Source organism: Symsagittifera roscoffensis, chromosome 8 (genome assembly GCF_963678635.1).
Source record: "Symsagittifera roscoffensis chromosome 8, txSymRosc1.1, whole genome shotgun sequence".
NCBI lineage: Eukaryota > Metazoa > Xenacoelomorpha > Acoela > Convolutidae > Symsagittifera > Symsagittifera roscoffensis.
The window spans coordinates 40,033,521-40,048,420 of NC_087069.1; the positions used below are offsets into that span (position 1 = coordinate 40,033,521).

Genomic DNA, 14,900 nt, shown 5'->3' on the forward strand with positions numbered 1-14,900 from the left:
AATACATCCAAAAAATCAAAAAAAAAAGGTCAAAAATTAATATTTTTCAAAACTTTTGCCTCACAAAATTTTGGTTTATCTTTTTGGAATTTTTTTTGTCTAGTTAGCGCTAAAAAATTATCGTTATAGAAAATCCATTTTTTTTAATCTAAAATTTTTTCAGCCTTCAGTAGACTGAAACTAAAAAATTTCAAACCCGTTTTTGCTCGATTTTAAGATTTTTTTGAAGTTTTTTGTAGTCGTTCGAATCACGGTTGATACTGCTATAATTTGTGGATAACGATCTGTGGTACTTCTGTGGAAAACAAAAAAGGAAAATAAAATTGAAATACACACGAATCTAAAGTTACTCTCCATTTTCAATGTTTGGATTAAAAACTATCATCTCAAAATACAACTTCGACGAAGGTTTTTTCCAAATCACTAATCTTGCTTCAGTGGGTTGGAAAATTGACTGGTTGTCTTGAAATATTTTTGGCCAAGTTGTGTCCGCCCGAGTTAACGCAGCACCGATTAGTTGGATATCAGTTTAACACAATGCTCAAAAATTGACAAAATGGTGTATCATCATTATAAACTTTTAGCAATTCCCAGAGCATCAAAAACTCTCGAAAAGCAACTGTACAGCTTTACAGCCGACTTAACTTTCATAAACAAAATAAAATTTGATGTTTTTCTCAAACAATCAGAAATTTTAAAATTTGCATCATCCGATGCTATGCAAATTGAATAGCAAATTGCACAGTTTTAGCTAGCAATAAGTTAGAGAAAAAAAAGGTTTTGTTTTACAATTTTTAGTCCTCTCAATTGCAATGAATGAGGTACTTTCGTTACTGGGTACAGATGTGACGCATGTTTAACCACTAAGTTAGCTCTTTATAATGATGGCAAATCGCTATCAGATACTATAGGGGAGCATCAATCATAGTTAAACTTTTTTAAAAAAAATTTTCAATAGGTTAGTGTTTTTTGTTTGACTATACTTGCGGCTTTTTAATTAAAGATAACTGAATTACTGATCTGAGTTTCTGATTAAGTGATGACGAACGTAGTTCAGACTTTTATGTAGGTCATGCAGTTGTAGTTTTTGGAGACGTTGTCGTAGTTACTTATGCTTAGGTATTTGTTTTTAATAATAAACGCAAAAAAAAACAAATTTTCAGCCAACAATTTTTTCAATAGAACTCATTAATTTATTTCACTTTTCGTATGAGACAGAATATTTGTCTACCTTCAAAATATTCTATTTAGTTTCGTGTCGCAAGTTGTGCGAAGCCACTGTGTTTACCATTCTTCTGGATATATATGCTTCTAGGTAACATATATAACTAGAATGGATGCTTCTATGTAAGCACTATTTGAGTTCAATTCAATTTCGTCTGCTAAAAATTAAGGTAAGTTTTGCCCTTCAAGTATGAAAGTGTAAAGGTCACCAAAAACTTGATCAACTTCTAGTTTCGAAAGTGAAATTTTATTGTCAGATTACCCAAGAAATAAATTTTACCTATTGATCCAGTTTTCTCAATTTGAGTAAATTTTATCAAAAAATTTCAGCTAAAAAACGTTCTTGCAATACAAAGAGCTGTAAAGCCATATATATTTTGCTATGAAATTATGAAGACGAAGTTTTTTCAAAAAAAAAAAACAAGTCAGTTTTTCTTTTTGTTTTTTTTTTACTTTTTTGACTCTTTTCCTACTGTCTGTCGGCTATTTTTAATGATGTTCTGATAATGTGATTGTTTCATTTTCAAAAACTAAATAGCCTTTTTTATTTCTCAATAATAAAAAAAATATCTTTAAGGGATGATTGATGAAAGATTTGGCGTGTTTAGTGGCGGCGGAGCAGAGCAACAAGACAGTTCTCGAGGAGGTGGTCCGTCTGCAGAATGAGATGAGAGTGACAGTGAGACGACTGGAGGAGAACTACAGCAAAGAGCTGGCTGAGAGGAGCCAGGTGGACCAGGGGGTGAGGAGTGCCAGCCAGAGTGTGCAGCAGATGGCCAGTCGCATCCAACAGATAGAACAGATGGTACTAGTTAAAAATATAAATAAAAGGGTGCGGTTATAAGAGTGGTGATGAAGTGGTTACGTCTCCGCCTCTCAGTCAAATGGTAGGCTGTTCGAGGCCCGCCATGATCCGTGCTAGTTGCTTGAGGGTGAGGCAAAATTACCCAGCCTAGAAAAATAAACAATAGAAGTGCATGTAATTCTTGAGCAGGGAATAACCGCGGCTCTCCGTGTAGAGTTGAACATCTCGTAAGTTGGTCCTGTCCCTTGTGAATAAATTTGTCTTGACTTGGGGGGGAAAGGGTTAAGTCGGGAATTTCAATGGTTTTCTCAGACTTATACAAATCCATCAGATACATTTTAGCAATCCCCACGTTATTGCAATTAGCAAAAACTCTTTATTCTGGAGATTATTCGGATTCGGAAAGATATTTTGTATTTTTTTTTAGAAAACATTAGATTTTTATATATTAACTTTTAAGAAAAAGTAAATAACTTGCCTAGTTTATGATGTCAAAACACTGATCTTTGATGACAACATTAAAATCAAAAATACTGCACAAATTAAAAATTGACCGGGTTATTTTTGTAGCTCCCCCTTGTTTCTATAATTTTTAGTAGTCCGACAGTTTATATCACAAGTTATAATAGTCATAACACCCTTGTTCTGTCATTGTTGACTGCTAAAAGAATGATCGAACATAACTTTTTGTCGGTTTCGGCTTTTCTCAACCCGTTAAATTTTTTCTTGTCTTCGATGACCAGCTTTTCTTCGGGGCTTCGTAGATTTTCATCGCGTTCTGATTTCTTGTTTCCCGACTTGCTCAATCGTGGCCAGATTCCTTCTTGTTGCCTGTTCCAAAATGAGAATCTGAGTTTCTGGGACCTCTTGTCCGCTAAGATTATCGATGTCCAGATTCTCTTTTGCGATTATCGCCTACTGAAATTTGTTGCTCCATTGGGTCCAGGAATGTAGCGGCTCCATTGTGTGAGTTGGCCTGAATGAATGAATTCACTAAAAATCAAACAATAAACTAACAAATAAGAAATGTTTTGAATTAAAATGTCGGTTATAAAGCTAACACGGACATTGAATGATCGACCACTGGTTGGTTCATGCTGGAGGTTGACTGGTATCTAATCAATACCAATGGTCAAAAGAATATAATAATAAAACAAATCAGCACAAATTTGTAAAATTTTTAGGTATTTATGTATTAATTTTTATGTTATATTTAAGAAGTAGATATTTAAAAAAACTAATTAACTGTTTAGTTTGATGTTGACAAAAAATTGATCTTAGATGTCAACAACATTAACATAACAATTACTACACAAATTAAAAATTGTTCGGGTTCTTTTTGTAGCTGCCCGTTATTTCTATACTTTTTATTACTCATGCAGTTTATATCATAAATTATAATACTCATTTTAATACTCATTTGTAACTCAATTTAATGGCTCTTTTTCCTTTTCCCTCCCACCTCACACAAGCTTCAATAAATTAGTATAACGAGTGGTTTTAGGAGGCTCAGTATAAAGACCAAATATGTTTGTCGTGGCCTTATTAGTCTGTATGTAAATTTTTGTAACAATCGGACAATGTGGTCAACAAATTTGCATGTAAAAATTTGCAGGTGGGGGGAAAAGGAAAAAGAGCCAATTTAATTTGCAGAAGAACAGGTTATTATTTCGTCTTTTTTTAAAAGTAGGGATGTATCTTCTTGGTTCCGAACTTATAACTGAGTATATATTCTTTTTTAGATGGAGCAGGGTCAGTCAAGTGTGACTAATCTGACAGGTCAGGTGAAGAGGATAGAGACTAATCTGATGAGTGCTCAGAGAGATGTTCTTCAGAGGAATGACTCATACTTCGCAAGGTGAAAGAAATCTTGATATTCATATAGCAAATTTAAAAATTATATTTTTGAACACTAAATAAATTATATTCTTTTAATAAATAAGCATTCCTTTTAAAAACGACTCCCAGTCTATTTAGCTCCAGTCATTTCCGCCCGAAGAACAGTCAGTTCCTGAAATGACTGCTTTTGGGGTGGAAATGTCTGGTCACGGTTAAAAAGTTAGCTTGAATAGTAGATACATCGCTACAAAGATGCCGAGATTTTGTCATCTCAAATTGATATTAAGTTATTTGTAAATCAAGATTTAATTTTTAAGCCAGTAGATGCTTCGGGTGCCTTAAGCTCGCTGGTTGTTTCTCTGCAGCTGCCAGAAAGCACGCGAAATCTCTGCCAAAATTTTTTTAAAACGGAGAATTTTCTTTTTCAAATCAAAAACATGTGCCTACCTGTAAAAAAAAGCTTGAAACTTAGTTTTTCTTGATCTTCTGTCTCGAACTATTTTTTAATCATATGCTTAAACTTCTAAAAAATTGGAATTTAAGCCGACATATCTCTGAGCAGACATGTTCACATCAAGTAGGATGAATTCTGAATACAGCGTCCCAAATAAGAGACGAAATGTAAACATCTAAACTAAAACTGACTGCAAAAAGATTCACCTGTTGAGTTTTGAAGCCAACATTGAATTTTAGGAATCTAAGCCGACATATCTCTAAGCAGACAAGTTCTCGTTTCAGACTGAACACAGTGTCGCAGTCAGTTGAGGAGTGGGCGGGGGAGAGGGCGAAGATGCAGAGTGTGGTTGGGATGTTGGCCCAGGAGGTGAAGCAACTGAAACATGCCCTGGAGGTGAAACAGCTGGACTACCAGACACTCCAGCAGGAGATACACAAGCGAAGTTCACAGATAGAGAATGAGTCACAATCTATGGTTAGTAATGTTTTTTAGTTAACCAGCCAGAGACCTACCCTGGAAGTTATCTAATTGAGACTAACTAAGCTGTTATAAGACTGATAGTTTGATCTTCTGTACACAAGGTCGTTGTGTTAATACGTCTGTGACGTCACATAACATATCTAAAAGAGAACAAAAGTGAGGAGACCATAGTGACAAATTAACCAATTCAGATCCAGTTGTTTTATCTCAAGAGTAGAGCTTCAACAGCTATAGCTTTCACAGAAGAGCTGACCCTGCAAATACGAGATATGAAACCGGTATCTTTTGAACTATCTACTCCTTATTCCCTTATCATTCCCTTACACAGGTGGATAACTCTGGTGTGCTTAGTCGTTGAATTAGTTCAATAGGTGAAGTTTTTTTGGATATCATAGTGGGGAAATAGTTAATCAGACCCGTAAATACTGGTATCATTAAAAGCTTTTAATTTTAAAAAGTATTGGCACTAGTTTTTGAAGTGAAGCTGAAGAAAAACAGAACAACGGCGAAGAAATTGATGAGCAAGAAAAGAAGAAGTAACAGAAAAAGATGATCTCTTTCACTTCAATTGTCTAGCTTCACCACGGGAAGAGTTTCTCGACTCATGTTTTTACTTTTTAAATCAAGCAAGTTTCACTTTTGCCACTGATTAACTTCGGTCGAGAAGCAAATCTAAGTCACTTACAAAATCAAATCAAATCCATTTCGACCGAGAAAGTCGAAACTTTGGTCGCCACTATCCGCCAGTTCCCAGTTGAACAATAGTGGTCGGTCGTGAACCCCCAGTTAAATCTTTTATTCAGAATGCTTGTCATACAATAGTGAGAAAAACTAGAAGAAATATACTAAGCTCTCTCTTCTTTGAGTTTTCCATAATTTAAACAAACTAAGTTTTTTTATGTATGTTGTGGGAGAAAAAATCAGTCAGCACATGTGGCTAATTGCAAAACTACTTTCGGGAACAAACATTTTTTTTGTATTGTGTCAATAAGCTTCTTAGGAATCAATTGTTTAAGTAATCAGCCCAAAAAATGAGTTGATATAATTTTTCACCATCTTTTTGTTTTCTCGCAATGTTTATTCTGACAGTGCTTAAAAAATAACGTACTAAGTTTCATTTTCGTTTTAAAAATTTGCTTAGTTTTTTAGTATTATACTATTAATAAATACTATGAAGTTTGTGCGTGTGTATGGAGCGTTTGGTATTCCTTCTAATCGGCTGAACCAAAATAAATGTTTTGATGCATGAAGACAAATACCTCTCCTGGGCTAAACATGTCTTCATTTTTGTGGACTTTTCCACTTGCCTCACATTTAAATTAAGTTTTTGAACACTAATTTTGCTGCGTGATATCCTAATGAAAGTTTAGATGAAGAAACAAAGCTAACTCCGCTTCATCATAGCTTCTTGAAAACTCACAAATTACTATTACGAAACCAGGCTATGTTTTTTATAGTGAAAATTCAAGCAATTTGCAATAATGAAAACTTCAACTAATGCGCTAACAAAAGTTTTGAAATTAAAAATCAGCCAAGTATTTAGTAGAATAGTTAGTTAAGGAGAAAAAGTAGAAAAAAATGACAAAATACTGGAATTTAATTACTTAAACGTTTCCATTGCACTCTTAGATGGCATCTGTACTGACTAGTTTTTCTAAAGAGTCATGAATGTAAAATTCTTTTATAGGTCTTGGTGTTCTTTTGTTTGTTTTTTTTTCGCGAAAAGTCTTGTTTTGTTCACGCTTACCTTTCATTTTTTGGTGGTTTGACTTTCAATTTCTTTCAAGTTCATTTGTTTTCCTTTGTTAAAAGGAAGACTATCGATAAGCAAAAATTAAAAGGTCACAAAAAAACGTATTTTGTTGATTCAGTTTTCTCAAATTGGGTTGAGTATATCAAAACAGTGTTAATCATAAATTTTTCTTGAAATTCGAAGAGCTTTGAGGCCATAATTTTTTTCTTGTAATTCGAAGTTTCTCAAAAACGAGTCAGTTTTTTTGCGTTCATGACTCTTTTCCAATTGTCTGTTTTGTCTGGCTTTTTTTTCCACTTCCATTTAGGACCTCCTAAAATCAACGTTAGTGAAACATGATTCAGCAAAAAAAATAGGAAGTTGGCTGAACTACACATCGATAGCTTTGTTAGTTGAACATGCATTTTCATTGGAGAGTGCTCCACGTTTGAGCTATCGAATCCTTTTCATACACATGTTCAGCGTAGTGTCATATTACTTTTTTAACCGCAAAGTTGGTGCTAGTGTTGGCTACTTTTTTCGATAAGTGGCAACTTTTCAGTGTGTGCATAGAAATTTATTTACCAATTAGTTAAAACAGTTGATGATTTTTCTTTCATCAAATGTACATCAAAAAACGATTTGCTTCAGACAACAATGAAATAATCAAATTTTTTTTTCAAAAAAATTGTACTTCAAAGCATTTTGTAAGATTTTGAGATTCAAAATATATGCTTAAACTGATTTGTTACATTCCATTTTTTCATATGCGAAGATAGTTTTTTCTTGCAAAACTGCATGAGCGACAAAATGGGGATTAAGAGACAAACTTGTGATTTTAGGCACATTAAAGCTTCTTTTTGAGTTTTTCTCGCTTGTGCTTGCAAACTTGCAGCTCCTTTGCAGCGTCGAAATCCATTTTTGCATCTAATTTGCTTAGCTACGTAACTTGAGCTTAAAAATTGCAAAAACAAATTCAGAAAAAGAAAGTTTAAAATTTTTTAAAAAACTTTTATCAAAACAAATGTAAAATCAATTGATATAAAATCAATGCATTGTTTGAAAGGAGAGAGAACATTACAACAAAAAATGTTTTTTTTTCTTAATTGTTTTTAGGTAAACTAGTTGCAACTCCCTTTCAGTGTTTTTTTTAGTTTAAGGGTGAGACAGACTTTCAGGCGCCTAACGTTCCATTGTACTTTAAAATCCTGTCCATAAGAACTTGGCCATTTTCGAAGCTCAACTACACTTTGACAAATATCCAATCCAAAAAGTAATGCTCATGATTTTGGTTGCTAGTTTTGGAAAATCATTTTAAGTTGAATGCTAGAACTGTTTTTTTTTCTACAAAAAAAAACAGTTCAAAGCAATGAAAGGTGTTTTGTCAATGCTGTTTGTTCTTTTTCCGCATTTTGTGAAGTTTTTTTTTCCAAACATTCAACAAAAGCTTGATTTTTTTGCTTGAAACTTTATAGACGTTATCGTGACATTTTTGAGTGGCGGCATTAAGAAAAGAATTAATCTATTTTGAAGTCGAAAATCGATCGAAAAAATATTGCATTTTTCTATGTCTACAATAATATTTGAGGAAGTCTCAAGTTTTGGGCTTTTCAAAAATCGAACCGCAATGAAGCTTAATGCATATGTCGTACAGACAACAGCTTCCAGTGCAACAACAAAATGTTTGGTAATTATTCTTGTTTATTAGCCAAGCTGAATTCTGAACTCAAGTATTTAAATGTATATATAAATATTTTTTTCAGTAAGTTAGCAGAAAATTGTACGTTTTACACCTCTAAATCACGTCTTCAATTCAAGTATTTAATTTCACGACTCTGTTTATAAAATTAGGTGATATGAAATCTTTTGTTAAATTTAAAGTCACGATGAAACTTTGTAGTCACAAGCTACCAATTTGCGTTATCATTTTGGCCACAGGAACAAATGGTAAAAATCAAGTAATATTTCACAAGGCTTTTTTCATTTAGAGAAAGTACATATATAAAAAATGTGCAAACAATAATTCAGCTCTAACAAACAATTTGTTGGGACCAACAGGCCAAGTTTTTTGCTACTACAGTGGTTAAACAACAATCATTTATTGTTCTGATCATTGAAATGGGGAGCAATTTTGGTCTCCAGTGTGTTTTTTTTCATGCCAAATCAGGTACCTCATTTAATTAAATCAATGACCGAGTATTATCTTATTTTAAAACCTTTCCGGTCGCAATTCCAAAAACAAATCTCGGTGTCGAGAAAAAACGTTTTTCAATACACTTGATTCACTATGGCTATCGAAAGTGCCTTAGTTCTAGTCTGTTTTTAGATCCTTTCATCCTACCACGGGCAAATAATAAGAAAACTGGTTTGTAGTTTTTTGAAATATGTTCAGAACATTCTGTGCTACTTGCACAGCAAACGGTTGTCCTTGTTTTTTTTTTTCGTTTTATCTGTGTAAAATTTTTGTAACCTTAGCTTCACCTTACATTTGTGTCAACTATTTTCACCTTCAATGGTTACTGGAATTTTTCGCAGTTTTGAAACAAGAATTCAGTGGCAAGGGATAAATATTTCAAGTAACATTAGCTCATTTTTATTATATTTGTAGTAAAAAATGGAGTTGTGCTGGTAAAACTGTCCAGTGAAAACTTGAATATTTTGACTGCAGATCTAAGTATCTCACAATGAAAAAAAAAACAATTACCAAAATGTACCACATCTTGCGAGTTCGCGTTTTCAGCAAATCGTTTTTTTTTTTCAGTGTTTTTTGGTGGGCTCATTAACACAATAGCACATCAAGTTCCAGATACCAAATTTGATCGTTTGGGACAGACATAGCATTCATATTCATGCCTGGGACGACAAAGGTCCCAAGTAGTTAGTTTCGACAACAGAAGCACTTTCTCCTTTAAAAACTTTCGCGGAAAAACTGACCTCCCGGACAACTGTTTGTCTGGAAAATGCTGAACTTTTTTCAAAAGACATTTTTTTTGTCTAAGCAATTTTCTTATAAACAATTTGAAAAAAAATTGCAGTACTTTTTGCTTTCGCATTCATAGCCATCTCTTTTGTAGAAATTGTGCAAATACATTTTTAACCATCTAATTGTCTGCTATCAGTATCACCCATCCCCCCTGCTTTCATTAAAACGCAACCTCTCTCGACCCGCAAAAACCCAATTAAAAACATTTAAAAGTTAAAAGCTGCCTTCGTGGTGACAAACTTGTCAAGCTCATAGCTTTCATCAATCATGAACGCGAATTTTGGAGATTGGTACAAATTTAATAACTTTGGTATAAATTTGGGGAGATATAAATCTGGGGAGGTATAAATATCGGGAGCGGTGGTTAAGTGGTTACGTCTCCGTCTCTCAATCGAAAGGGCGGATGTTCGAGGCCCACCATGATCCGTGCTCGTTGCTTGGGGATAAAGCAACAGTACCCAGCCCAGAAAAATAACCAAAAACAAAAAACACTGCATGTAAATCTTAAGCAGGGGCACAACAGCTGTTCTCCGTGATGAGCTGAACAGCTCGTATGTCGGTCCTTTCCCTTGTGGATAAACTGTCTTAATCTGCAATTTAATGAGACCAGCAGTTGCCTTCTGAAAAAAAGTTTTTATCTTTATTTGAAAAAAAAGACAGAAGCACGCGCAAGTTTTTTTTACATAATACATCCAATATATACACAAATTCTTTGATTTGATAAAAACTTTTTTGCATTCTCCTCCTTTTGTAAAGTTTTCCTTGTTTTCCTCACGCAGGACTTGTAAATTGTAAGCAATAGTAAATTGCAAATCGTAGTAAAATCAAGCGGATAGATCACATATGAACTTCCGTGGAACCGTTCCATATCCATCTCTGAGTTTGTTCACGTCGGATACTCTGATTAACCCTTCCTCGTTTATATCTGTTCGTGGATAACTTGTATCCCACTGAGTTAATGCACTTGTTACGTCGACTCCACGAAGGGTTTCCCACTTCCGTTGTCCGATTATACCTTGTTTAAAATTTCTCAACCCAATAGTCAAAACAAGTGTGTTCATCTCAAATTTTGCTGCGGCTCTTTTGCTTTAAGTACAAGTAAAAAAGGTAGGTGATTTTTTAATGCTTAAAACCAATTGAGTTTTAAATATAGAAATTAAAACCTGCAGCCGAGTTTGTTTGATTTTTAATTGGATGCCGCATCAATTTTGCATTAGATTTCACAAGAAAAGGGCTGTAATTTTTTGTAAATGTCGGCAAAAAGATTCTAAAGGAAAAAATCCTCCGTTGAATTTTAAAAACTTTATTGATGTTTGCAGATATCATTGTTTATTTTAAACATTCGGTGATCTAAATCATAAAAAAAGTTGTGCATCCCTCAGATATCAAAATTATTTTCGTTGCCAAAACATCTACCTAATATTCTTTTTATAGTTTTAAAATATATCTACATTATATAAGCACTAAAATCGAGAAATTGAAACAGACTTTTTATTCCAAGATAGAGGAAATTTGTAGCCATAAATTCAAATAACTCGTCGACTTGCTCTTGGGTTCCATTATAATTCCCGAACATAACTCCTCCCATGTTCTCGCAGTGTTTTGCTCCGTCTCTCCATGTCATTTCAGAGTGAATGCGTTTATGATGGAGGTATACTCGAATGTTTGTTGCTTCTTTACAGTTCGATGGGTCAACAATGGTTCCATTGGCCATTTGACACTCTCGGAATTCCCCTTTGATGAGATCGGTTGAATTATTCGCAATAGTTGCGTTAAAGAGATGCACCCAAGTGTACACTTAAAAAAATAGGCTCAAAACAATAGTTAATTTTCATAAAAACAAAAAGATAAGATTGTAGTTTATCTTATCTGTTTATGACATCAAAATATCCCAGAAAAATTTCACTTTTTTATAAATAAAAAGATGAAGTTTGAAAAACTTTTGCACCATGCTTAACTTAACCAGAGTTTTCGAGGATGAGGAAAATTTTACTGCAAAATTGCGAAAAAAACAGACAGCAGTTTAAAAGGCTTAGAACATTTACAGATATGTCTTTCAAAATTCATAACAGTATGACTTTAACTTCCAATTGACTTTCAATAGCTTAAAAGAAAACTTCGAAAGTATCTCCTGAACATTGTATGCAGTCAGGCAAAAACTTTTTTATATTTTCTAGAAGCGAGGAGGGGGAAGGAAAAAGAGCCTAGTTTTAATGTATGGGGTATATAGAAGCAGTCTCTGTATGAGGCCTAAAAGTTTAATATAAAAGTGTAAAAATGCTATTAACTCTGAAAATTTGTTGCAGGCAATTCCCATGTACTTTTGAACTTTCAATCGATTATCTAGATGCAACCTCAAATATTTCACATAAATGGCTTCTGCTATATAGAACACCCATCAAGTTCAGTTTTTGTTTGTTAATTTGTTATTTTAACTAGTTTTCCTGTAAAGCAAATGCGGAAAGCTAACCGATTTCGCAACCTCGTCCATATGGATCGTCTGAGAAGTCATAACCTTCCCGGCAGGTGCAATTGTATCCACCGATAGTATTTTCACACTGCAGTACTTTATTTTTATCCCCACAGACTCCAGTTGCACATTCATCAATGTCTGAACGAAACCAAGTTCAAGTTTTTTTTCCAGGAAGAACGAATGTTTTCATAATAACAATGAGACAAAATTGTCATGCAATTAAATGAAACAATTTTTGTTCACGTTTGTAAAACATAAAAGCTGACCTTGACATGACGAGTTGTAAACAACAGCATTATAGATGAACCCTGTGTTGCATGTACATGTGTATGACAGTTCGGAATTTGTGCACGTCAAAACATCAGCTCCGCAAATGTCCACAGAGCATTCGTCGATGTCTAAAATTAAACTTAAAATTCAAGTTTTTTTAACTTTTTTTTTCCGTGGGAACATTTTTGTCGGGGTCGAAATAAAATCAACCCGCTTCCAAACTAATTGAAACAGTTGTGACAACTTTTGTGAAAAGTTTTGGCATCATAATTTTTTCCGACAAAACAGCATTTGATTGATTAGTCAAAATCAGAAATGTACCGTCGTTTAACAAGATTCTGTCACTTTTATTTTAAATCCTAGTTTTTTGTTTGTCGAATCCTGGTATTCAAAACCGCTTCGACGGTTTCAAGAATTTCATGTAATTTTTTTTTGGTAATGATTTCTTAGTACGCTTAACCTTGACATTTTGTGTTGTCGGAAATTTGCAGTTGACGAGCCCCTTGAAGGCATTCCTTGCACTGAAATCCACCAAACACGTCGAAACAATTGGCCAATCTTTCTTGTCGACAGAACTCAAACCCATGCGCCAAACAGTTCCAGTGATTGACTTTCATACATAAATAAAAGCAAATAAATTCTCTCAAATTTTTTGTCTGATTTAATTTTTCACGTGAAGTTCTCTCTCTGATTCGATTGATAAAATCAGAGTTGCAGAATAATGCTTCCCAGATTTAAATATATTTTTTTTCATTTTTGTATTATTTTGAACTTTCATGATTGTCCAAAATATTCGTAAGTCTTTCGCAAAAAATTCAATTTCTAAATTGATCGGATCAACATCTATAACATCAAAGCAAGTAAATCAACCCCCCCCCCCCCCTGACTACGGAAGATACTATGACTCACGTTTCACTATTCCATTATTCAGAAGAATTGTCATCAGATCCTCGCATTGGATTTTATTAAGTCGAGTAAACACTTGGCATATGTCAGAAACCGGTTCAATTTTGACGAGTGATTTAAACAATGCGAAGTCAATTTTAGTATCTAATCCAAGTCCGCAGAAGCGACTAGACTCACAATAAATTCCGACTGGCCAAAGAAATTGCTGCATTTTTTGCACACATTCCAATTGGCTTATTCCAGAGGTTGGTGAAACAACAGCGTGAACAATTGAGTTCAAAGGCAGTTGGAACTCACAAGCAATCAAATCACCTGAGCAAGTTTGCCCAAACGTTTTTTGGACCATAAAAAATACAGCTGCCAGATGATTCGTGAGCCAAATTGCTGCTTGCATTTTATGCAAATCAAACTGAAAACAGACTTATGAGTTATGTCTCTCCAAGAAGTTATATCAGCTGCCTTAATATTAATAAATAAAAGGACATAAAATGCTTCGAAATTATCAAATTTTCCTCTTTTTATTCCATCTAAGTTGTTGTCTGTTTGATTTGGTGGCGCTGAAACTCTTACGTTGGAAACTCTTCTTGCATTGAGAAATGTTGAAAAAAGGGGGACAGCTGAATTTTTAAGCGCAGCGCTGCTTGGCTATTATCAAATATTCATTTCTTTTTGTTCCATCTGAGCTGAGTGGTGTTTTAAGTGATTGTCTTCAAAAGTCATTTTTACCAACTTTATATATATATTGATAATGCAACACAAACATCCGACTTTAAACTCAAATAATACTTCTGATATTGCGAAATATTCACTTTTTTGCTTTTCGTGAGAGAAGGGTGAAATAATTTTTAAAAATATTAAAATTTTTTATAAAAAACTTTTAACAATAACGGTTTTTTCTAATTCCTTTTTTCGCGAAACTTTTGATTTAAATGCAGCTCTTCTTAACTGTTTTTCATCCTTAGTGCCTTGATTATATCTACCAAAGTAGTCAATCAATTAGTCCACCCGCTAAATACGTATAACTAGAATTTTTATTGAAAAAAAATCAATTTTTTGTTTCGGAAATTACTGTTCGAAAAAGCAGATTTTATAACCAAAAACTGATTGATTTTTCATGCAAGCCCCCCTCCCCTCAATTCTAGTTTCCAATTTTTCCAAAGAAGTTCTGTAAAAACTAAGCAGTGTTTACCTTGGCAAAGCTCAGTTTTGGAGTTAACTCAGGAACAATAGGTAGTGTCTAAAATTCGGTGGTGAAAAATTGCGACTTCACATCAAATTGAAATAATAGATTTGTTTGAAGAAAGCACGTTTGACAGTTTTCCAATTCCGAAAAAAAAAGATGGAAGTTGTTACCTTTATTTCATTGCCAATTTGACATGACACCCTGTAAGTATCTAGTGAGGCAGAGATACGGCTGATAAGTCGACTGAAAAACAAATAGTTTAAATTATGAGTTTCATCAGCTTTTGATAAAACAATCAATTTAATATTGTGTTTGGATCCATTGACAAAAATTTAGCAAACTAGAAAGTTGTTTACATTTCCATTTTATGGAAACGATCATCACTTTTTCATAATCTATAAAGTTAAGTATTTTCTATTTCTTTTTTTGATTTGTTTTTTTATAAACTTTGTCTATAGCATGAATTGACTGATGACTTTAGACCACCGGAATGACACAAAAATAAGGAAAACTTCTTTCACAACCGTTTTTCGTGAACGCGAGCGTTT

General features: G+C 33.8%; 2 protein-coding genes across 3 annotated transcripts in view; one reads left to right on the plus strand and one right to left on the minus strand.

Annotated features, from left to right (window-relative positions):
- The window catches only part of LOC134853383 (coiled-coil domain-containing protein 154-like), a 92,656-nt gene that overhangs the window by 1,740 nt on the left and 76,016 nt on the right, over positions 1-14,900 (plus strand). For both annotated transcript variants that reach the window (XM_063869371.1, XM_063869372.1), the window contains exons 2-4: positions 1,833-2,029; positions 3,772-3,887; positions 4,607-4,799. In XM_063869371.1, coding sequence (XP_063725441.1) covers positions 1,833-2,029; positions 3,772-3,887; positions 4,607-4,799 — 506 coding nt within the window. The remainder of the gene's footprint in view (positions 1-1,832; positions 2,030-3,771; positions 3,888-4,606; positions 4,800-14,900) is intronic.
- Positions 10,269-13,747, minus strand: LOC134853129 (uncharacterized). The gene is made up of 7 exons (XM_063869073.1): positions 13,740-13,747; positions 13,173-13,578; positions 12,724-12,873; positions 12,260-12,391; positions 11,991-12,131; positions 11,009-11,317; positions 10,269-10,535 (listed from the first exon to the last, which is right to left on the minus strand). The coding sequence occupies exons 2-7, from the start codon at positions 13,561-13,563 to the stop codon at positions 10,345-10,347; spliced, it is 1,314 nt and encodes a 437-aa protein (XP_063725143.1). The 5' UTR covers positions 13,564-13,578; positions 13,740-13,747; the 3' UTR covers positions 10,269-10,344.